The 25,195-nt window shown below is 46.5% G+C and overlaps 1 protein-coding gene across 5 annotated transcripts in view; it reads right to left on the reverse strand.

The window, feature by feature from the left end:
- Window positions 1-921: 921 nt before the first annotated feature.
- Window positions 922-25,195, reverse strand: part of Sel1l3 (SEL1L family member 3) — a 97,944-nt gene continuing 73,670 nt past the window's right edge. The window contains exons 17-25 of one of the 5 annotated variants that reach the window (XM_078021157.1): window positions 23,168-23,251; window positions 15,800-15,890; window positions 15,583-15,667; window positions 15,194-15,301; window positions 14,257-14,420; window positions 10,395-10,522; window positions 9,704-9,806; window positions 9,553-9,625; window positions 922-2,061 (exon numbers count right to left, since the gene is read on the reverse strand). In XM_078021157.1, the coding sequence (XP_077877283.1) occupies window positions 1,922-2,061; window positions 9,553-9,625; window positions 9,704-9,806; window positions 10,395-10,522; window positions 14,257-14,420; window positions 15,194-15,301; window positions 15,583-15,667; window positions 15,800-15,890; window positions 23,168-23,251 (976 nt within the window). In that variant the 3' untranslated portion in view covers window positions 922-1,921. Of the gene's footprint in view, window positions 2,062-8,851; window positions 9,246-9,552; window positions 9,626-9,703; window positions 9,807-10,394; window positions 10,523-14,256; window positions 14,421-15,193; window positions 15,302-15,582; window positions 15,668-15,799; window positions 15,891-23,167; window positions 23,252-25,195 lie in introns of those variants that run through there. The other 4 variants (XM_078021159.1, XM_078021161.1, XM_078021160.1 and 1 more) reach the window with 4 other exon arrangements.

A 25,195-nucleotide genomic window follows, 5' to 3' on the forward strand; every position in this document is an offset into this window, starting at 1 on the left:
ATGAAGGGAGACGGTATGATCTTACTCCCAGTGTCTGGAGACACTCTTGGATGTCACAACTGGGGAAGGAGGAAGGAGTGAGGGAAGAGGGCAGTATGTGCTACTGGCCTATAGTGGGTTAACATCCTGTCCTACAACACAGAGCCACTTGTCTCAAGTGTCAATAGTACTGAGACTGAAAAACTCCTCCTGTATCAGCAGCCACGGGCTACTCTTGCAAGGGCATACGGCTGGCAGATCCCACAGCTAAGGAAGATGCCCAGCAAGCAACCTAGGTTCCCAGCAGCTGGGGAGTGGAGTGTTTGCCTTGAAGAGTGGTTCTGAGCAGGGCAAAGAGCCCACTGTCTGGCCCCTGAGATTTCTTTTTCTAACAAATATAACAACCAACCATGTTCAGGGTACACACATGATCTCTGTTAAGCCTCGTGTGAAGCCCAAGAGGTGATAAGATACTCCTACTCCCATTTTATAGTACAAGAATCCGTGACCCAGAGAGTAATCAATGCCCGAGGTTACTGAGCCAGAAGGTTTCAGAACCGGAATTTGCACTCCGGACAGCTAGACTCCAAAGTCTGGCTCTTGTGCAAATCTCGAAGGCAACCTTTGTAAAACAGCAATTAACACAGCAGAAACAGGGCCAATTGCAGGCTTAACCTAGATTAACATAAAGCCCAGCCTCGGAGCAGCCAGAGGTCCCTGAACAATATGTGACACTGCAAACATCACGGGGCCAGACCTTGAGCTCAGGGTTCCTGGAAAGAAGTTTCCTGCCACCTTTATATCCACAAATGATAATGGGTTACCAGAAATAATCTCTCATAAGGAGGACTTTTTCTTTTAATCCCACTCAGGGAGAATGCATGAACTTAGCACTTTGTATGATAACCGCAGAAACTATTAAAAAAGAGCACTTTCCAGTAGTCGATTGTATAAAAATAATTTTATTTATTACTGTAAATAAAGTAGTGCAAAGAGTAGTTAACCCCACAATATTGCATTACTGATTTATTTTTACTACCTTAGCAGCATACAGTATAACGACACTCTGCTCTTCCTTGCCCTCTTACACACACACACACACACACGCGCGCGCACACACATACGCACGCCCCTATACAGACTCAGGCAGGCATCAGGGGTGGGGATGAGACTATGAGCTACAGGCTTGGTTTCTGCATATTCCGTTGCGGCCGGTCTATTCTAATGGGTAATTCATGGAGAAGACTACACTTAAATACTAAGAATTTTCTGGATGATATTTTATGGATTGCAATTGAAACATAAAAGATATCCAACAATGTCATCAAGTGGTTTGGAAGCACTATGACCCTAGAAAAATTCAAGGAGAAAAATGTAAACCAATTTACAAAGCCATTATCTTCCCTACACTTCCAGCCACAAACTAGTTCTTTCAAGGTTCCTTATAACCTCTGGGTTTTGGAAGTCAAAGATTAAATTGGACTTTGAGGAGCAGGCTCTGGCAAACATGGGCACTGAAACATTATCTACCTTGTGCAAAAGTCAGTTTTCTGTTCTCTGATAAAAGAGAATGAACAAAGGACGAAGACTCTTCAAAATGCCTCTCTGTGTCAAAGAATCCAGATGAGCCACAAGCAAAACTGTGACTCCCCAAACACACGATCACAAGAACAGAAGTTTATGGGGTCCAGTGAACCTCCCCAGATGTCCCTCTGACCAAAATGTTCCTTGGATTTCTTTGAGAACTTTTGGTATGACCACTGTCTGCTCTGGGTACTTCCTTGTAATTGGAGTTTTTTAAAAAAATCACACCAAGTGCAAAATTTGCATACAGTGGACAAGATTTTTAAGGTGTTTATCAGGGTAATGCTCTGGCCCTAGCCTCCCAATACCGGCTGTCGAAGGGATCATTGCTCAAGTGGAGAGACCTGGAGTGCACGGTTCACCCACGTGGCTCTGGGTTATTAGTGACTGTGGACTGGTCCTGGTCAGAGGCGTCAGCAGCGGAAGACACAGCTGAAGTTGCAGTGGAAGAGGTGGGGCCTGGGGGGGCCCGGGCTGGTGCTGGAGGAGAACCACTGGCTGCAGAGACACATGCACAACAGGGCTGAATATTCAGAACAGAACCTTTAGGACACCCAACCACACCCAGTCTCTAGCAAGCCCGGGAGATGCTTCTAGCTCAGTGCCGCTGACACTAAGCTGAAGGCAACCTTGGAGTCATTCCCTAGGTTCTTGGAACTTTGGTGTCCCCTGCTGTAAAATGGTAGACTGGAATGGATGCGCAAAGATCTCTGATGGTTCTGAAGGCCTGGGAGTCTAAGTTACTGCATTTATGCCAGAACTTACAGGGCCCAGGGCTTCTGGTCCACGTTCTACCCCCACCATGATGCAGACGCAGTGCCAGTCATACATCACAGCAAGCAATGAGAAAGGAGGGTCGTTTGACTCACACTCTTATTCCGTTTGGATGGTGTGCCAAACGCAAAGCTCGTTATTTAAATTCATGTGCATAAGGCTTGGGTCTAATGACTTAGCAGTCTGCAATCCTGAGGAGGCTGGGCCTCTACCAGTCCTAGCTAAGCTTATGGTTTTATACTTGGTGTCAGCAGTTTCTGAATGACAGTGATTCTGCCCCGAGAGGACAGCTGACAGTGCCTGGAGACATTTTTGGTTGTCATTTGCCTGGGGTGGGGTGGTACGCCTAGCAGATAGTGGACAGAGGCCATCCAACCCAAATGTCAACGGTGTTGGGCCTGATAAACCCTGTCTTAGGTTCTGAACCCAAGAAGAGCCCCCTGTTAAGACTGTGGGCCCTGGAACCTGTCTGCTTTGCTCTTTAACAGCTGTGTGACCTTGGCAAGTTACCTACCCCCTACTGCCAACCCCACCTGACAGTACCCCTACCTTCTGGAGCTTTTTCAGGGCTGAATGAGTTAATGCTTACAGAGTGCTTGGAACAGTGCCTGCTGGCACATGCTACGACTAGACCTGGTCACCGGGCCAGTGTATTAAGATGTCTTGATTTCAGGTGCGTGGCTTCCAGGACTGAAAAGAGCTGGTGCATTTCTTTCTGGGATGCCTCCCCCCACCCTTTTTTTTTTTTTTGAGACCTCAATAGCCTGAGACAATGCATACAACAGTTTGCCTTTAAGCAGTGATATTAATTAAGCTCAGCAATATTTTTTTAGTCTTATGCAGGTTTTAGTAAGTAGGAACACTTGTAAAGTTTCCCGAATGTCCACCCTGAAATGTGTAGATTTTAAAAAGATGTCACCACATACTGACAATCTGACTTCTAGATAAAACCCTTCAAGAGTCCATGCCCAAGTAGCTAGGGTCATCTCCCAAGGAGGAGGGTGAGGAAGGGGCCCCTGAGTCCCTGGCTCTGTACAGGACTCCTCCCTGGCTCCCCTCCCAATAGCTGCAGACTCTGTGGATGCAGAGATGTCCTGAAAGAATCCGACAGTGGCAGGGGGACCCCAGGGTGTTGTAGAATGCCGTGACATTTCTAGGGTCATTAAAACCATCACTCTGGCTGGTGATGTAGTGACTGCAATCTGGTGATGAGATGGAAAGACCATTTCGCGGCAGTCAGGAGACCTGGTCTGGGCAAGTCTCATTTATCTGCCACTAGCTAATAATAGGTGACCTTAGCATAGGTACAGAATGGCAGATGTTTCCCTCTAAAGTGCTTGAATTTTGTGGGCCTGGCTTTCCCCACCTGTGAATCAGGGGCTTTGAGCAGATGGTGCCCAGACCCCCTCTGACCCTAGCACCCACCTGCCTGATGATCTCTGAGGAAGTTAACACGGCACTAAAGCAAGTATTTTTTAACTCAGGGACTGTGTAAATCACCATGGTAACAAGATAAATCGGCAATCAGTTTTCCAATTAAGACAAAAAATGCCAACGTGTGAATGTAGAAGGAACGCCTAATCAACTCGGCCACCACTTACACCTTCTGGTAAGAGCACAAAAGAAACGCCGGTGCTTCCACAGTCAGTTTGTTACCGTGGAGTTAGGGACCTCGCTCCCCTCGGTGGGGGTCTGCAGTAGCTGCACAAGCCCCCCCATAGCCCATCCTATTTGTAAAGTGGCCCCTTTGTCTCTGCCCACCTGGAATGTGTGCTAATTTCATTACTGGACTTGGAGTCAAGGCAACCAGGAAAATAAGCGTGCTGTTTAAAAAATTACAGAGTATATTCCAGAGCCAAATAGAAGTGATTTGTGGATGACTGGCTGCCTGGGGGACCATTTCCTGCACATTAGTGAGAATAATCAGGAGCTGGCCCCACTGCAGCCGTGGCCACAGGCAGCTGCTGCCTGCTTTTGTATGGCTCTGGGTCTAAAAATGGTTTTTACATTTTTAAACGGGTGATCGGAAATTCAAAGAAGAGGAATATTTTGTGACATGGGGAAAATATACGAAATGTAAATGTGTCCACGGGAAAGTTTTGTCAGAAACCTGGCTGGAATGGCTTCTTCTGAGCGCTAGTGGCAGGACTGAGCTGTGACAGGGACACCCCCGAAAGCTGAAAATGTTTCTTACCTGACCCTTTATGGAAAAAAGATGGTTAACCCCTGTTGTAGAACATTGCTAGAACAACGTCTGCAGGCCCGCTGACCAGATGTGGATGTAAAAGAATACAGGGGAACCCAGTGGGTTAACTCTGAAACGGCAGAACCTTCCCAAGAGGAGGTGCAAGGGAGAGGAGCTTGAAATCTTACGCTAAGATTTGGCTACTTCACTTGGCCGTGGGCTCAGCAGGGCCCTGTGCAGGTGTAAGATCACTGGTCTCCTAAAATATAAGATTCTTTTTTTAAAGCACTGAAACAAAGGCACTGGCTCATCCATCAAGAGCACTGAAACCTTTCTTCCGAGTGGAGGTGCTGTGGGGTACCAAGGTGGGGCAGCCTTTGCGGAACCTCACCATGAAGTCTCCCCGGCTCAGGCTTCTGCTTTTCTCATGGGCACCAGGTTGTGGCATTTTACTTTAAGTAGCAATATCATTAACTGGAAGTTTAGAGGACAGGAAAAGAGTAGGGAAAGGCTTAGTTAATCTTGCTTATATTAGCTTACTCTTTTTTATTTTTTTGGTACTGAGGATTGAGCTCAGGGGCGCTTAACCACTGACTGAGCCACATCCCCAGCTGTTTACATTTTTTTTTTTTTATTTTAAGATACAGTTTTGCTAAGTTCCTTAGGGTCTTGCTAAGTTGCTGAGGCTGGTTTTGAACTTGTGATCCTCCTGCCTCAGCCTCCCAAGCCACTGGAATTATAGGCGTGCACCACTGTACCTGGCTCATCTGAACTCTTTTTAAGAGAACAGCAGGCTAACCACTTGGCTGGATAGGAAGCACTGGCTTACATGAGAAACTCACCAACCGGGCTGGCCTGGCCTTAGGTTCCTGGTGGTACCTCAGAGCTGGTGGATCCATAAAGTTTATGCTGCTATTACAGGCTGGGTATCCCTTATCAGAAATGCTCAAACCCGGAAGTGTTTCAGACTGCAGATCTTTTTGGATCTTGGAATACTTGCACATACATGACATATCTTGGGGTGTGACTCAAGTCTAAGAATGAAATCCAAGTATGTTCATAAAACCCTATTCACAGCCTGAAGGTCATCCTATAGGATATTTTCAGGGCACCTGTGTTTTGACTGCGACCCATCACAGAAGGCACATGTGGAACTTTCCCTCTGGGGCATTATGTCAGTGCTCAAGAAGTTTCAGATTCTGGAGCCTTTCAGATTCTGGATGTCTTGGATGGGGACTCTCAATGGCCTTTAAGGAGGCAGGAGTCTGTCTTTGAAAGGTGGTTCCTGTTTTATCCCTCTGCCATCCCTTTGCCGTCCTTTGAGCAGCCGGCGGGCTCCAGGTCTTTTGCTTGGGGGGAGGTTTGGGGCAGGCAGGGGTGAACAAGGCTCTAGACATACTTACTTTGGGATTTTTTTTTGTTTTGATTTTTAAAGCCTGCTCCATTAGGGCAATTATGCTTGGCGTCCTTGACAGGGAGGGAGAGGGAGAGTGCTTTTGAGAGGAAGCGAGGCAGGGAAAAGAGCTTTCTGGAGTCTGGAAAGGGGCTGGGCCTGTCTGTGGCTGGACCGCAGCAGGCCCTCTCCTGGCCCCTGCAGCAATCTGCAGCAGGACTCAGAGCAAAGGCTGATGGAGCCAGCCTTCAGCAAGAACTGGAGCTGCCAGGAGACCCATCTAAGGGACATCCGAGGGACCTAAAGGGACAGAGTAGATCTGGGGCCATGTGTGTTCTGTGCTTAGGCCAATCAAGTACCCCTTGGGCTGTCCAAAACCAGGGACCTTTGCACTACTCCGTGAGGCCTTAGCCTCCGGAAAGAGAGAGCTCGAGGGAATGGAAGCCGGCCGTCAGCGAGGTCCCTTGAAGGGGCCTTGAAGTGCAGTGTTTGTGGAGTGCCTCTTGCTGTTTCAGTGCTTTAAAAAAAGAACCTTATATTTTAGAAAGAGTCACACAGCACAGAAAAGCATGCGGCTCTGGCAATGCTCTGCTACTGAGGCCAACCAAACTCCTGAAGTGCAGGCGCTACCTGGTTCAGCACGCTTCTATCACAGGTGAAACATTCCCGGGGGCTCCCAGCTAATGTCGGTGGAATCCTCAGAACCATGTACCGTGTCGCCAGACTTGGTCCTCTCAGCTACGACAGGAGCAGGTGCACTGCTCTGCATGCTGTTTGACACAAGAGGAACCTGAGGTGCAAGAGGCTCCCTCCCTCGCCCAGAACCGCGCTGGGGCTGCTCACTGCTGTCCTGCACCGCCAGCCTTCTGAACACAGGACAGTTCCATATGACAAAGGCTGTGGCATGCTGGCTGTATATCCCAGAGCTGGCAACCCAGGCAGGAGAGTGAAGGGGGTTGGAGCTGGACACAGAATGGACGGCGAGAGCCTCCGTGATGAATTGTTAATTTTTAAAAACAATTAACTGGAAAAAAGGCAAATCATGACAAAGATGGCTGTCTTCTGGCAGCAGTCCTCAGCAGTCCTGAGCCTTCTGCTGTCACAGGTTCAGCATGGTGCTTAACCCCCCCCCCCCGTCCCCACCCTACGGCTCTGGCCAGCCCCCGCTGCTGTCCTCCCCTTCCGTGGGGCAGGTCCTGGGCCCTTGGGTGCCATCAGCTCCCTGGAGAGACACTAGCAGCAGAAGCTTTGGCCCCTATCAGCCCAGCAGCTGCCCCTCCTCCCTTCTGTGTCTCTGTCACCTGCCACAGCACTCCCAAGGTCACCTGCTCTGCTGTGCTGATGAAGAACCTCCCTATTTCACAACGACTGACCGACTGACCGTTTGCACTTAGCATAAGTGCAAGTCACAGCAGGAAGGTACCCAGGCCCTCACTCCCGATGTGACTTCTGTCGGGGTGGCAGGTGCCCCTGTGGGGCCCCCTTCTGTAAATGAGAGATTTTTTCCTTTGACTTCCGCCCTTACTGGCCAAAGTCCAGGCTGTGGAACAGCCATGTGGGCATCGCCTTGGAGCAGGTTAGAAACGCCTCCAGACCCCGAATCAGAACCTGCCTTTAATACAATCCTTGTGAGATTCCTGTGCACTTAAAACTAAGGAGCTAGAATTTACATACGGAAAAGGTTATTTTATTAGAACTGATTACTTTGGATTTCTTTATATTCCTGTTGTGGCATTCTATTGGTGTAGGTTAATTATCAGGATTTCACTTCAAGTGGAAAAGTGTTCCAGAATATCCTTGTGTGAGGGAGCAGTGGGTTCAAGACAGTCGATAATCATTGTTTTAAAGTATTGTGATTCTGAAAAATTGTCGGCCAGACTGTGGCCCTACATTTCTCTTGCCTTTATTTGGTCTTTGGGAAGCTATTTCACTCTTGGGCCTCAGTTTCCTCATCTGTCTAATGAAGGGCAAAGAGTAAAATGGTTTTCCAGATTTTCTCTCGATTGGTCAAGAGGAAAGGAAGCAAGTGCCAGAAGAGGCAAACGAAAGAGTTGAAAAAAGCCAGGAAAATGTGTGAAAGAAGCGAGAAGATGCTGGCAGGGCCTTGAGGGACCGGGTGCCCCGAGTGCGGAGACAGGAGAGGGGCCGCCTCTGATGGCAGCAATCCCTGCCGCCCATGAATTTTCATGGCCACCAGCTGGCACGGAATCATAAAGACGATTTCGGCGCCTCTGATGGAGCCACATTCATAATCATCAGCACAATATTTCCACAGAGTCAAAATGACAAAGATAATTTGAAATGGAAAACAGTCAAGATGCAAAATAAATGTCTTCTACCTGGTGACAAATGCCGGGGTGGGGGGGGAGAATGTGCGTGGGGGTGACTTATCGCCCAGCAGTGGAGGAGGCGGCCAGCCTGGGAGGACCTGGAAGGGCTGCCTGTGACTCCTCAGGCAAAGCAGGGAGGTGATCGGGGACAGCAGGGGCCTTGTTCCTTTCGCGGTTCATTGTCTGCTGCACAAATAACGGCTAGGCCGAGGCTCCGGGGCCTTTCTCACCCTAATCGACCCATTTGTGAATGTCACTGTTGGCCTTTGTGAGTCACTATGTCCTTCTGGAACCATCCAAGATGGTGAGAGGCTGGAGTTCTCACAAGAGGCGTCTGTAGGTTTGAGTCCCTGGGAGGTGGGAGCTGCTGGGCAGAACAGAGTGGGTCCCCCCACTCAGCCTACAGCGCAACAGGGGAAATGAGTAGCTCACAATTATCCAGAGGGCCATGGATGCCAGAGAATGAGAGAGCAGGCTTCGAGCTACACATGTCTTCCCAGCAGTGTGGTGCATTCAGCCCCTCCCCACACCCATGGCAGAATCTGCATTTAATATTATTCCTGCAGGATTCTTGCACCCATTAAAATTCAAAGCACTAGGCTAAAATTTTACATATGGAAATGGATGATATTTTATTATAATTTTAAACATTTCCCTTTATATTACTATTAGGGCATCTTCTCAGTTCACTTTTCTTTTTCATATTTTATCTCTCTGGAAGTAGCAAGTATTAGATGAATGAGAAATGGGGAGATCAGTTAGGTTAAGTAACTCACCAGAAGTCACACAGCTAATGAGTAGCCAAGTCTGGACTTTAAGCCCAAATAGAAGTGACTGGGACATCGCTCCCCTAACTACCAACTCAACTCAGAAAAGTAACAGTGATTCAGTGGAAACACAGCTAGGTGACGTCCTCCTGGCCCCTCCCTTCGTGTCCCCGTGGCTGGGGAGGTTTGTGCGCTGTGTATTTGCTTGTCTCCTCGCACCTTTGCTTATTGGACTGGAAGAAAAGGGAAGGCCTAATGCAGGAGGGGCTTTTGAGCTGGGTTTGCAGAGGTACAATTTTGCTAGACGATGTATTTTCAGCAGGAGAGGATATTTTGGTTCCATTTCTTTAGCTTTTTAAAAAATCCTCACTTTGAAAAATCTATTAGTTTTGTGACCTCCTGGCAGCCAGGGAGTATGTCACGCTCCTGGGGGTCCCCATGCTGTGCATGCCCAAGCTGAAGTCGGGCCGTGGCTCCGTGAGGGTGTGGGGAGGGAGTGCCCCTCCTCCCCCGGACGCGGTGGCTTTGAGAAGGCTTTACCTGAGACGTCCCGGAAGTGCTGCACTGTCCCAGCGATCACTACGGACAGCAGGAAGGTTCCCAGAAAGTAGATCTGCAGACACCAGAAGCACGCCTCAGATGACTGACCCAGGCAGGGGCCACAGGGCAGGGCTGCGGGGACGGTACCTACCAGGGCAGAGTGCAGGACAGCGCCCCAGATAAGCCGCAGGTGGAGGTACCCCCAGGCCAGGGAGCAGGGGCTGAAGGACTCCTCGCTGCTGTGGCTCCAGCACCTGCCGACAAAGCCAGCCTCCGTCAGGTGGGCGACTTGGTGGCCCTTCCCTCGACCGGCCTCTCCAGAGCTCACACCTGCACACCTCTGCTCTTGCACACGCGAGCACAATTGAAGTGAGGGGCGCGGGAGCAAAGGCACTTCAGTACTCTGTGCCTCACCTGGATTTCTGAGATCCTCGAAGAAATCTGAGGGAAAGGTCACTTGCACCCTTCGCTATGAAGGATCACACGGAGCAAGGGGCCTGTTAGAACAGCATTGCTGTTGGAGTGTCTGTCCAAAGTCCAGAGACAGGAAGGCCTCCCTATCTTTCAGAATCAGATGCCTGGCTTTTTTTTTTTTTTTTTTTTCCACTGTCATGGAAAACCTTGGTCAGCACTTGAACTTCAGATCAAGCACATTGTATATCATGAGCCTCAGAGACTGGAAAAGGAAGACACGAGGCTTTGGCTAACTGTTCACTACTAGAAGCAAATCCTGGGCCCTTTCTCTAACAATTGACATCACAAAATAAGAACTGAATCAAGAAACAACTCCCACCTCCTTGGGTTCCCCAGATGCCATGGCATAAAGGCATCTCTGAACTCACCGTTCGTATAGTTCCCGGAGAATGGAGATGTTACTAGAATGGAGTGATGGGTCAATTTCCAGGAAATCCAAAATATGGTGTGGGATGATAGCACCTTCTTCAATTAGCAGGGCCAGGTTAAAAAATCCCTAAAGGTAAGGCACAAACCAGACCCATCAGCTCCTCGTAATAAAACCCAGACACACACCCTTCATCAGCATGTAAACTTTTAAAACCTCTACATATTTTTTCCCAGCCCCTATAGCCAGATGGTTTAGTCATCTTCATTGATGAATTGTTTCCCTAAATATATGCATCTCAGAAATTTATTTGCAAGAGAACCGGGAGGCTTTCAAAGGATGCTGCGTCCCATCTGCTCAGCAGCCAGTCAACCGGGAGGTCTGTCCTTTCCTGTTCGCGCTCTCAAAACAGAACGCACTGCAAGACCAGAGCACCGCGTTGGAGGCGATGTCCATCACGGACGGTGGCCTCGGTCACCATCAAATCTGACAAAATATTTCTGTGGCTGCACGCTACCTGTGACTGACATTCTAAAGTCAAGCGTGTCAGAGTCACAGACAGCACTTGCCTCAGCTCTCCTGGGTCAGCGTGGAAAACCTCGTGATTTCTGTTGGCACAGACCTCCGCATGTACGTTTCCTGGCTCTTCCTTGGTACCTTATTCTTGACCCTCAGGGTGGGCCCGCCTTAATGGACTGTGCAGATCCTGGTTCAGGAGCCCGACAGTGGAAATGGGTCCCACAAGATGGGTGCCACAATGCCAGCTGGAGGTCACTGGCCATCATGAGCTGAGCATGTGGCCAGACCACAAAGCCAGCAAAACATGAGTGGGGCTCACCACGAGGAGCCTTTCCAATGGAGCTGGACTGTGGCCCTTCCAGGAATCCACGGGCATGTTTGAATGGCTCCCGTCCTCCCTCTGCCTTGCCCTTCAGCTGCCAAGACCACAATCTAAATGAAAATCACGAACTGCCAAGTTGCACAACCAGGACTCTGGAGAGCATCCTGCATGGCCACCATGAAGACATAAAATAGTCACGTTTTCTGAGTGCTTGCTGTATGCGAGGCCTCACTCTTTTGTGTATATTCACTTAATCCTGACAACAAGGAGTCGAGATGACACTACTATCCTGTTTTACAGATTGGGAAGCTGAGGCACAGAGAGGTTAAAGAACTTGCCCTTGATCACACAGCTGGAAAGTGGCAGAGCTGAGATTCAAATATAAGCAGATGGTGGGGTCCAGGTTCTCTAACCTCCACCATGTTGTCAAATAACCTCTAAGTGGATTTAAATGTTAAGTATCTTCAAGACGTAGACACACACACACACAGCAGCAGAGCACGGGATATTCTCTTCTCTTTGAAAAGAAGATACTCTTAAAACTTGAAGTCTTATCAGAAAAATGACTTTGTAACATTTTAAAGGTTCTTCTAATCAGTGGAAACATATTACAAGAATAAGTGGTAAAATAGTTTGGGGAATATTTGTATGCAATGTAATAGCTTTAAGGTTCATTATCTACTAAGCAAATAAATAAAGAACTAATTATGGCTTGAAGAAAAAAAAAAAAGAAAGAAGACTCCAGTAGATAAAGACTAAGAATAGAGGATTCACCTAAGATGTGAAGACCAAACGACCATCAGCAAGTACAGGTAAAGGTGTCTGTCCTCACTAATCATTAAATAAATGCCATTCAAAACAACAAGGAAGCATTAATTTGCAGTTGTCCCATTTGCAAAACTCAATTGTCCAGGGCCGACAGGATTTCAGGCGAGGCATCCATCAAAAAAGTCTTCAGAAAGCAGCTGCGCGGCGCGCCATCGCCGAGCCGTAGAGGCACTGGGACCGTGTGCCTCCCTAATGCCGTCTCAGAATATAACTAAATTATTCAAGTGAAAAGACTCGAAAGTGCTCAGGGCAGCATTAGCTGTGGCTGCTGCTCCCTGGCAAGCAGCCTCCACGTCTTCCTGGGTCGACTCTGAGCCCCACGAAGGCAGGAGGTTGATTTTCACCTCGTGCCCTGCCACTAAGCATTGCCTCAGACGTGGCGGGAAGGGACACAGATGGGCTGAATCAGTGGACAAGCCAGCGACGGCAAGCAGCAGCACCCGGCAGCAGGCAAAGCCCTGCAGCTCAGCAGAATGTGGGGCCTCTGAGAGTAGCAAGCAGAGAGACCAAGAAAACCACAGGGCGGTCTGAGTGGCCCGCACACTAGAGGTCACCTTGCAGGTGCATGTGCCAGTGAGCAGGGACCGGAAGTGACACAAGGACATGAAGAAGGAAAAGCCTCTGCTGCGTAATGAAGGATCTTTTGATTTTTTTCTTTATACGTTGTCCCTTATTGTTTTTGAATCATTGTCTTCCTAAAAAAGTGATCATCAAAAATGAAAACCAAATTATCCAGGCTTCATTTTAAATGATGGCCGACATCATCTAAGGGAGTTTGTTTCTGTACAAAACCCTGTAGCAGAAACTTCTACTTCATTCCAGAAGAAACAGCAGATCACGCTCCAGTTAGCATCCTGGGTGTTGGGGCTCAGAGCTGAACACAGCACCTCACTTAATCCTCACCTCCAAGGAGGGGATGCTGTTATCTTCCCAGTCCACAGACGAGAAATGGAGTCTCAGAGATTTAGTGACTTCCCATACACAAGCAGCTGTGAGTGGAGAGATGTAGGATCTTAACCCTGGGGACCAACCCCTCCCGTGTAATATCCCCACTAAGAAAAAAGAAGGGTAAGGGAAGCCAAGGTGAGGATGAGTCTCCAACTTTCGCTCTGTGATAAGACTCTAGAGCATAGTCAGAAACTATTCCAGTTTCCACTGCAAAAAAACCTGCCCTGAGATCCTCAGGGAGATCCCAATTAGCAAATGGAGTGGGAAGGAGGCAAGTGAGAACTATCATTAGTCCTAATAGTGGTTGCAGGCACCATCTATTAAAATTCATAGGCAAAAATTTTGAGGACAAGCAGGATATCTGCATAGTCTCAAACTATCTCCCCAAGATATTTATAAATTAGAAATGAAACAACGTTAACTTTACAGTGGAGAAACCCAACAGAAACCAGAGACGCTTAACCTCATCAGGGACGAGAGTCACTGACACCACACAGCCCCGACGTGACGCGCCAAGGACACGTGACATCTCTACCGTTCCTGCCCCAAACACTCAGCCTCAGCCGGTTCATGAAAAAACAGGCTCAAAAATGTCCAACCGCTTGATGAGAATGAAAGATAGAAAGCAACTAGATGTAATGTGGAACCTTGCACTGAATCCCAGAACAGAGAAAGGGTATCAGTGGACAAACGTGAAATCCAAATAGTCTGAAGAGTGGGTACGGATATTGACAGGGGCATGGTGGCCATGCAGGATGTTAACGTTAAAAGAATTGGGCGGGGGTGTATGGGGATGCTCTGAGTCTCTTTTGCAACTTTTCTATAAGCCTAAAGTGATTTTAAAATAAGAAATTTTTTTAAAAAGTCATTGAGAAAAAGTCCTGTCACTTAAGCATTGAGCTCAATCGCACATGGAAAGCACGTCCTGGAACAGCCACTCTTCTAGATCCTTGAGTTTCTATCTGTGAGTTATTTTGACAGAATTCAGTAGAAAACTCCTCAGGATTGGAGCCAGAGACCCAGGATTAGGCTCTGGCTGTTCTATTTTTTACCTGATTATTTGGCCTGGAACAATTCATTACCTTGCTGTGGCTCTAACTATGACATAGATATAAAATCTCCAGCTCCATAGGATTGCTTGGGGAACACAGTAGGCACTCAATCAAGGTTCCCCAGGTCCTCATGGAGTTGTCTGAAGGACGTGTGAACGTGCATGGACAAAGACCAAATCATGCTGTGGACGTACACAGAGAAGACTGCTAGGTCTCCAGGCCTTCAGAGCAGGCTTCGCTTGTTTTACCTGGGAGTCTCCCTCCAGCGCGGCCTGGGCGTACATCTGCACAGACAATTCAAGGTCTTGTGACTGGTTTTGGTGGCCATAGTAGTACAGGTCTCCCATTTTCAAATATGCTGCAGAACACAAAACATATCCACTTGTCAAGCAGTTTTATTTTAGGCTAACATTGTCAATTACTGGGCCATTCACTCAACAGAGTGTATCCTATTAAAATTTGAATGCAGAATATTTTTAGGTTTCCTTTCTGTGTCAGGAGAAAACAAAAAAGGTTTTCTTTTCTTTCTTTCTTTCTTTCTTTCTTTTTTTTTTTTTTCCTGGAGCATCCTATCTAGACACTTTCCATGCTCCAGGTAGCTCCCCTGAGCAGATCTGTTTGAGACTGTCTGACAGCGAACTCAGCCCAGCGGCCAAGGTTGTCCCTGGCCCTCTATTCCACATCTGAAATGCTGCTGCTGTGTTTGATGTGTCTCCTATCTCTTTGCTTTGCGTTAGCCGCGTGTTTCATGTTTACTTTGAGGAAACACATTTGAGAGCATAGGTGTCAGTCAATATCCAATCAGAAAATCCAGAATCCACCTTGGGTAGCTCAAAGAGGGATTTTTATCATGGGAAAGTAGATGCCTGGGTACCGGAAGAGACAGAAGGCAAGTGGGAGATGGAAGGAAGCTACTGTCACCTACTAGGCTGGGGAAGTGGGGGTGGCTGTGAGGTTCCCAGAGCTTCCCAGTCCCCTGGGAGCTGGACCAGAGAGAGCGGAGTTACCAGGCAGGGGCTGGAACCATGGGACATGTGGCCACTGGCAGAAAACTGGTGCAAAACAGAGAGATGGGAAGAGAGAGCTGGGCTTTCCCCCTCCTCCCACCCTGCAGCCTTCCCCGGTGCCCACCACTGGTGATGCCCATCAGAAGCTCCTGGGACAGGAGCCTGGCACTGCATTCCTGGTGGCCACCGCCTCCCACAGACAGCAGAGCAGAGCACAGGGCTGGGAACACGTCTGAGGGCAAAAAGCAAACAACAGGCCAGGGCAGCCCTTTATAGTAGGTTGGCTTTTGTATTCTCTTGGTTTGAAGGTGGGTCTGGTGAGTGGAACAAGGTGCTTCAGTGCCCTGCAGGGGCTAAGAGCAGGTTAGCCAGGGCCTTAATAGCAGAGATTTTTCACTTTCATTCCTAATTGTTTAGAAATATCACACTTCACACCAAGCTGTTAGATGTTCCCTGTTACTAAAGATTAAAGGCCTCTAACGCTTAGTTTAGCACCATTTTTCCTATACATACCAAATGAAGGAGCATCGATTTGAAAAACAGAGAAATTATAGTATCTCCAAACACAATTAACACCCAAGTATCTCCTGGCTAGGTCCTAAGAGGTAAAGGAGAGAGAAAAAGTTAATTCATTAATATTTTGGCCAAGTGACTAATTTTGCCTTGGTAAAGCTTAATTCATTATCTTTAACCTTACAGCTTCTGCTTGCAGAAGAATCCATTTACTTACCGGCCTTTCCTCACAGATGTGTGCTAAATTTGTCTGTGACACTTCAATTCCAGTTTCTGCTGCTAAAACATAATACAGCAAAGCTTCATGCCTAAAAATAGATGATTAATAATAAATTTCATATAGTGGCTCTTACTAATATTCAGAGAGCTTTATATTCAAACATAAGAGGGCACAAAATAAGCAGTTTTTAAAAACCACAAAATCATGAGTTTTTTTTTCTTTTTAAATAAATACTGTTGTTAAAAATACTGCATGCACTGATTTATTTCCTATCTTAAAGGCTGAGCTCCCAGATAAGGCTGGGGACCTAGTTGGTACAACAGCTACCTCTACTGGCCAAGAGGGATGCAGAACGCTGGCTGGGGACTTGTCCTTTAGTCTTTGGTTCTTGAATCTTTCCTTCCTCGCTAAGAGGAGATGAGTGGTATTAAGAAAAAACCCTGGGCTTTACAGTCCCCTGTTTTGTGAAAGGCTTTACAGGACTTAGGATTCGGAACAAGCTTAATTAAAGCTCAGCTTGTATCGTGCATTAGAAGTTTGGCAAAGAAGAAGCAGTTTACAAGGGATTGATGACAGTGGCCAAAACACATGAAAAACAAATGCTCCACACCAGTAGCGACTGAGCAAGTGCAAAACAACGAGAGATCACTTTTCAGCGGTTAAAAGACGGGCACAAGATTCACTGATGGCACAATGGCAAGGACCCGGAGAAATGCACACACTCCCGTGCCCGCGGTGGAGGGCCAGTGGGTGCAGTGGTTCTGGGGTCAAGGAAGGAAGTCTGAGAATTCACACACCATTTGTGCCTACCGCTTTCCCTTGGGGGTTTATTCCAAAGAAACCAGATATGTGCAAGGATCCCATTGCCAAGGGGTTTGTGATAGGGCTGTTGGCAAACGCTGCTACATCAAAGCAAACTCGAAACAAATACCTGAAAGTCACTGACTAGGCTCAGTGAACCTCGTGCAGCCACATTCAGATGCGGCCAATAAAGACAATGACATGGAAGAATATTGAAAATACTCGTGCAAAACCTTATCATTAGTACCCCAAAAAGGCAGAATATAAAATTGCATCCCACTTTTGCAAAACACAAATGGAATTAAATATGCACATATGCATACACCTGTAAATACATATATGTAGAAGAATAAATTCTAAAAACTATCCACCAAATGTTAACAATACTAATCTCTACATGGTTAGAATGCAGTAATTTCTATTTCTTCCTTTTATCTATCTGATTTCCTCAGTTTTCTATGTTACCCAGTTTGTGCATGAAATTTGATTTTCACAATAAGTAGTTGTTTCTAAAGCTTATTTTTCATTTTAAGTAGTTGATACAAATGATGCTTTCTTAATTTGAGCCCCACCCAGAAGCTGGTTTAGGGAAGGATGGGCGAAAGAAAATGAGGTAACAGATTCTGAAATCACCTTTCTACAGTGCTCAAAGCACCTACTGGGAGACCATTTCATGGAGACATACAGAGATGGCTGGGAATCAAATTAGGACAGGCAGACCTTCCGTGAGACAGGCTGCAGGTCATGGGACACATGGCTTCTGAATGAGTCAGTTCCCAGCCTCTAAGACCTAAGGTGGCTGACCAATTAGCTGTGACTCATGCTAAACAGAGACAAGGTCAGCTAAGCAGTGTCCCCTGCTCAGGCAGTCAGATCACAAGGCCACACTGCAGGTGCAAACACCACTGAAAAGATGCCTAGGGACTTTGTTACACAGGCTGCAAAAATCATTTGGGGGCATCAGAATCCTCAGAACTCACCTGACACCAAAGAGGCACCATAGGGAGGTCCTGCAGAAGGTCCCCATCCTTTTATAACAGAACCCTGTTCCCAAGGTCTCAAAACCTCAAATTTCTTCACATACACATGAACGCCCACTAGTGTCTCAGTCTCTACCAGGGATGCTTGAAGAAAGGAGATGGGGCAGACCTGTCCCCCAAAGTTCAGTACTGAGCCAATGCCCTGAGCTGCCATGACCAGCTAGTATGTGGCTCAGATTACTGAAGTGTCGCACAAGGAGTTCTTGGACAGCAGAAAAACAGCCAAACTGGCTGCTAGAACTGAGGAGTGGGGTGAGAGCTGGTGGTTGACACTGTCAGAAGGCTCACTTAGAGAAGCTTCCTAAGACAATCTCTTGCCTCTCAAGTAACCTTGGCAGTACGGGAGGGACAGGTTTCATAGGAAGACTTCTATTGTTCAATTATTACATAGACTGGGAGGAAATACTGTAGAATTCTCAAGCTTTTCCATCAAGGGAGAAACTAAATCCATCCAAACGAGATGTCTAAAAACATTGATGTCAACTCCTCCTGGCTGCATCCATCACCCAGGCCTGTGCATGCTGATGTCACCACCACCCACTTTTATATAGTGAAAGAGTAGGCTCTAAAAGGAGGATTGACGCTTCCCAGACCAGACTCCCCAGCTTGTTAAAGCTTGGAGACACGACACGGATCGGAGGCCCGACCCACATGCAGCCTCCTGGCACTACTTAACTGTGTTCCAACAGAAACCACCTGAAAGTATTAATTATAGATATTTCTACACTCATATTCTGGAACAAACATTTACTCAGCACTTGATAATTGCAGGAAGCCCAAAGACAGACCTCAAAATGCTCCTGTCTTCCCATTAATTTCTTCAAACTTTAGGAAGATGACCCAAGCTTCAAGTTTTATCTCCAATGCACTCAAGTGGATTGTCTTCCAGACAGACAATGTTGTTAAAGATGGGGAATAAACACAAGAAAGGAGGGGATTTATAGGAATGAATGTAGAGGCACATTTGCTTCCCTCTCATTTTCAGACCACAGACAGACATTCCTAGCACTTTTATAATGATAGGTCTTAATAATCAATTCTTTGACCCCTTGCTGTGAATTGTGAATTTGGATACCTCTGAGCAGTTGCTGGAACAATTATATTACTTCCTCTGTGCTCTTTTCTTCTAATGCCTCAGGCAGTTCAGATGGGAAAGAGAAAAAAAGAGAAGAAAAGTCCTGAGGTCTCGGTGGAATTCACTGCAAAAAGGTGAATCTCTTTCAACCGGAACTTTGCATGTCTACTTCTCTCGCCTCAAGTCCACTAGAAGCTGCTAACCTCTGGGGTTAAGTATTCTGGGTACATTTAAGACAAAGCACAATAAAACAGTAGCTCAAAGATAAAACACACATAAGGAGGAGAGAAATGAAACATGACAGCCGGCCTTTCCCTGCTAAGGCGGCTGGTGTCCGAGGACAGCCTCAGGCATGACAACATCATCTTCTGTCTTACGCTGATCCAGCAAAAAGCCCCTTTCTCCATCACGCTCCTCTTTACGCTCCCCCACATAAATCTTGGAACAACACAGGAAGGCAGAAGCTCATCAAACTGACACATGTAATTTGAAAATAACGTCCAGAATAAATTCACTTACACAAAAATGAAGAAGGGGGATGGGCCGGAGACATTGATGGATGATTTTGTTCTATTAAGGGAAAATAGATGGAACCCCAAAAGCCACACTGCGGTGTGAGAAGGCCATCACACGCCTATTTCCTATTTAACCCCTGGGCAGGGGCTGGAGACTGGAGGTGCAGGAAGCAATCAGGATGCGCTTTGCCCCAAACATATTTTGACAAAGATCTTCTCATTGTAATGGATACTAGCTGTTTTTTTTCTTGTTGATACTAAGAAGTCTCGAAGCCAGGCTGAGATTTACCTTTAACCATTCTTAGCATCAGCACCAGGATTGGCAAGGATATGGAGAAACCGAAATCTATAGATGGTGGACAGGACAGTGACTTGGTAAAACCACTTTGGAAAACAGTTGTCTCATAATGCTGACCAGGTGCCATTCATGGCCACCCAGAGGCCCCACTCCTGAGTTGATAGGTAAGAGCAACTCTTCCCTGCATGTCAGAGAAGAAATTAAGAAATGTTTGTGGCTGTGTGGCACAACCAGCACACAAGAAGGGGGTAGGGAGGGAAGAATTATATTATTTCCTCTGTGCTCTTTTCTTCTAATGCCTCAGGATTAGAAAAGTCCTGGGGTCTCAGTGGAATTCCCTGCAAAACGGTGAATGAAGGGAAGAGAGTGGGGATGGAAAAGGGAGAGACGGTAGAATAAATCGGACACAACTTTCCTATGTTCATGGATGAATACAGGTCAGGGGCAACTCCACATCATGTTCAACCACAAGAATGGGGAGTTACACTCCATGAAGGTGTGATATGTCGAACAAACTCTACTGTCACGTATAACTAAAAAGAAAAAAAAATTTTAAAGTGAGAAAAAAAAACACAGTAACAGCAGCAAAAGGGAAATAACACAAATATGCATTACCATGAAAATTAACAAACAGCAACATATTATAGCAGTGATTGTGAATGACCCACAGGTACAGGCATCAAAATGTATGAATCTTAGAAGTGTAATGTTAAGTCTAAAAAAAGTTGAAGATTATATATGATATGATTTTAATAATATAAAGGTCAGAAATAAGCCAAGCTAAATCCACTGCACAGGAATATATCCATATATAGCAAAACTATACAGAAACCAAGAGGTGGAGGAGTAAGACTCAGGCAATGGTGACTTCTAGGGGTGAATCTGGGAGGGGCACGCAGGGCCTTCAACAGTGCTGGCAATGTTTGATGTTCGCCCCCCTAAGTAGGGTGAAAATTAACAGGGGTCCCTTTTATTGTTGTGCTTTTATGAGTCATATTGTCACATATCATATATTATTTTATATTTGTCAAATATTACGTAAGAAAAAGCCCTCAAGAGGTCATGCCACATCTTTGGCTCCAATGCTCAGCGCCTTTTACCTGGATCTGAGCCAGCCCCCTTTCAGGGTCTCCCTTCCTATCGCCATCACACTCAGCTGTTTGGTTTAAACACCTTCGAGATGGGCTTTGTCACGTGACTGCCCTCCACAACACCACCAATGGCTCCCTGCTGCTTCCTAGACCAAGTAAAAGGTGTATCACCTGCCATTCAAAATCCCACCCAGTAGCATTTCTTTGGTTTTGCCCTGTAGGTTCTCAGTCTCACCCACCTGGCAAACTGGATGGCTTGAATTTTTCTACACTTCCTCAGGCTGTTCCTACCTCTTTGCTTTTGCTTCTGCAATGCCCTTGCCATTAGTGCTGCTCCCTGTGTGGCTAAGGCCCTGTTATCCCTACTGCATCGTCCAGCTGACCTAGGCCTCCCCAGTCAAAGAGCAGCCTTGCTCCTCCGGTCCCCAGGACCCCCCTCCTGCTCCTGGCCCCTGAGTTGGCTTGTTCTATCTATTTGCTTCCATTCCTCCACTGGCTCAGTAGTTTCTGAGCACTCCCCGGCGTTGCCATGTGCGAGGCCCTGGAACACAAGTCAGGGACAACGGACAATAAAATGACTGTGATCCCAGGACTGGGCAGGATTCCTAGGTAGAGGAAATAGCAGGTGCAGAGGGTTCGAGGCTAGATCTAATGCGGGCCATGTGAGAAAATGTGCATGGAGGAGAGAGAGGGCAGCAAGCGTCCCCAACCCTGACTGGTGACATCCCCTGCATGTGAGTGTGCACAGCAGAACCTACTGAACTGAATCAAAAACACACACAGCGCAAAATACATGGGGTAAGTTTTCCTTCCCCGCTACCAAGGGACGGGGTGGGACGCCCACATTGAAGCTGGGAAGTGTAAGGCAGAAGTCAAGCCACAGGCATTTCATTCAACTAACCCTTCGTGGCAAAATTTCAGCTGTCTAGCGAAGGGCTTTCTGTTAAATGCCAAAGTAGGCAAGAAAGCCGAGCTATTCCCCAGGTTTTTTTTATTCACTCTTTTTCTGGGGGGAAAAAAAGTGTCAGATACCTTTGTGAGGCGAGGGGGCATGTAGGGGTGTGTGTGTGTGTGTGTGTGTGTGTGTGTGTGTGTGTGTGTGTGTGTGTGTACAGACCTGCTCCCCTTTTTGGAAAACCCCACGTAAAAACCGAGGGGTATCTTGAAGCATTTGGTTCCCCCTCGGAAGCTTATGGGGAGCAGAGAGCACAGGCCTCCTGTGGAGGCTGGAGAGAATGAGTTACAGTCAAGTACCTGGAGTTTTATGAACTGAAGTTCCCCCGGGAAGCAAGACACCACAGAAACTCCAGGAAAACAGGAAGGTACAGTTACAGTCGGGAAGAGGTAATTTCCTTCAAAGAAATTCCTTTCTGTTTGTGCAAAGTGAGGCCACAGATAATAAACTTTCACAGGATGATAATAACAAACATTTGTATTTGGTGATTTTTTTTCCCCCTGCTGGGCTCATTTCCCTGCACTCTCTAATTTAAGACGCTTGCTTCCGGAGATGCGATCTGATGGGTGCGTGACCAGCTATGGACCCAAGGAGGAAATGGCACCTTTGGGGGAATATTTTAATTTTTAATTACAGCTTAGATCCGCGTGTGATCAATGGTAGGCCTCACCTAATGTCTTGGAGGCAGTGGACCGAGGGGTATCTGCTGATTTGCATGTCCTTTTTAGTTATTACAGAGATACCCGGATCATTTAGGCAATAAAACAGCCAAGAAAATGTGGCCCAAAGGAAAATGAGGATACAGTGTGAGAACCGACAGTGTGGATACGGGCGAGCCTGTCAGTCCCCCGTCCTCAGTGTCTCCTCACTCACAGGGCAGGTGAGACATGCCAGCTCCTGGAGAAGCCTAGGAGGGGACATCTGTTTGGTCGACACTGGATACCGGTGGGCGGCTTTGGCATCCCCAGCTCCTGGTCATGGCTGAAGATAGTCAACTATCTATGAAAGGAGGTGGCCTGAGCCGGTTTTTTTGTTTGGGTACTGGGCATTGAATCCAGGGTCACTCTACCACCGGATGACACCCCAGCCCTTTTGATTTTTTTATTTTGAGATAGAGCCTTGCCTGGTGGCTCAGTCTGGCCTTAAACTTGCTATCCTCCCACCTCAGCCTCTCAGTTGCTGGGACTATAGGTGTGTCCCATGAATCAGGTAGAAATCCTGAACTTTCTGTGGCCTGACAGAGAGAAGAAGATCTCACCTAAGGTCCCTCGTGCTGTCCCGAGACTCTAACGTCAAGAGGAACAAACTCGGAGGAAAGAGAAGCCAACGTATTTGTGTGTCTTTCAACTTGATGAACGTGGCCACCCCTCCGGAGAACTAATTTTTGTGTCTAATTAAACATGGAAATGCTATGTTTTCCAATCAACAGCCAATCAGTCCGTGATACTCAGAATACCATTACTGGAAGCTGTGATTTCCCTGCAAATTGCTCTTTCAGTTACATTTTTAAGATTCCATCTCCTAAGACTCTAAGGACAGACTGAAAGTTCAGGGCGGAGGAAGTTGACTTTCAGGTGGGTCCGAGCTTACCATGAGCCCTCCAGGTAGGCGTTGAGGCCTTTGCGAATGACATGGCCCAGGTAGCCGTTTTTCTCAGCTACGTGCTTCGCCCATCTGAAAAGGAACGGGAAGAAAAAAAAATATGCAAACTGTGGCAAATTAAATAATCACTTTTTTTCTTCATATGATCTCAATAAATCCCACTTGGGGAATATTTTGCTTGTTAGAATTTTTATAAAGCAACAAACCAGAACTGAATGTTAAGGAGGTGAAGAAAATGTGTTTCGAGAGCTTTTCATTCAGTGCCCCCTTCTTAGGAACGCTCAGAAGCTTTCTTTTATGGAAACAAAGACATGCAACATACATAATAAAAAATGCCTACCGAGATGAAAAAAATAATCTCCACCAAGACTTCTAGTAGTCTTTCCATGAATATATGTTTTTCCTAGTCTGTTCCTGTCCCCTAATATATCCTAGAGGGGTATATTAATAATGAACTAGTCTGGACTAAAACCACTAAAAGAATAGCAGAAGAATGCAGAACTAACAAGCTCATAGGAGGGGAAGAGAATAATATTTAAACAGACTTGATTAATACATAGGAAAGCGAAAAAAAGACACAAAGAAAGAAAACTAGGTGGGACAAAGAGGAAGTAATAACAAAATGGTAGATTTTAAAAACAAATATATCCAGAACTACATTACATGTAAATGAACTAAATAACCAATTAAAAGCTAAAATTGTGAAAAACGTACAAAACCCCAATTATGTGCTACTTACAAAATATATACTTTAAAAGTAAAGGACAAAGATAGAAAGCAATAGTGGGAATAAGGTACATAAAACTCTTAACAATAAAACCTGGTGTAACTTCATGAAAAACAGAAAAGAAAGAGAAGGAGAGAGAGAGATGAAGGAAGAACCATCAACCGAGACAAAGAAATTATAAATGAGGAAGCGGTCAACCAGAAAGGCAAAACAATCAGCATCTGTGTGACTCAGGAAAGTAAAGTGTCTCCATGTGAGGCCGAACCAACAGAACTAGACACAGAAACAGCTATCCACACCTGGGGAATTTTAATGCAACCCTTTTCAATAACTGATATAGCAAAACATAAAACGTCAGAAAGGACATAGAAGAGCTGAACAATAGAATTAAGGAACTTGCGGTAACTGATACGTAGGTAGACATTGCACCAACTCATTTAGAAATCACGGCTCTTTTTTTCAAGAGACCGGAAAACATCTACCAAAATTGACCATATCCTGGTCAGCAAGCAAGCCTCAGCAAATGTCAAAGGATTGAAGACATCCAGCCTATGTTCTCAGACCACAACGGGAATCAAACTGAAAATCAATAACGAAAGGATAATGAGAAAGTTCATGAAACACGAGTGTTCCACACCAGATAGCCTTCAGGACGATGATAAAGAGCCCTGAGGCCATTCACGATAAATTCTATGCTGCGCTGAGGTCAGGATGGGTCTGACTCCACGCTGTGCAAACAGCCTTCTGGAGAGCCAGGCTGCGGTGTCAAGTGGCCTGAGGAGAAGTGAGCAATTTTTTTTTCTATGAAAGGCAAGATCACAGGTAATCACTGCTGCATATTCATTTTTCTTTGCTTTACAACTCTCTTCAACTGTAAAAAAAAAAAAAAAAAAACAAAAAAAACATTCTTTGTTCTCGGAGCCACACAATGGGTACTGAGCCACACTGCAGCTGCTGGTCCTCGTTTGCCAATCTCTGGACAACATTTTAGATATGCAAGACCTCAAAAATAGCCTCCTGCTCACCATCGTGCAGGAAGCTACCTTAGGATGTATCCTTCCAAAATATAGGTACAGAGCAAGAAGAAAGGGGCTCAGCAGAGAGAACACAACCCCCCCCCCAACAGAGATGGAAGGGAAGGAAACCCCCACAACAGTGATGAAGGTGTTCTCAGGGTGATAGCCCTGCCCTAAACAAAGACTCCAGGAGAGATGTGGGCAAGAAGAGTAACTAAGTAGGACACAGGGCGACAAAGAGAGAGGAGACTGACATCTGGAAGAGATTGAGAT

Source organism: Ictidomys tridecemlineatus, chromosome 9 (genome assembly GCF_052094955.1).
Source record: "Ictidomys tridecemlineatus isolate mIctTri1 chromosome 9, mIctTri1.hap1, whole genome shotgun sequence".
NCBI lineage: Eukaryota > Metazoa > Chordata > Mammalia > Rodentia > Sciuridae > Ictidomys > Ictidomys tridecemlineatus.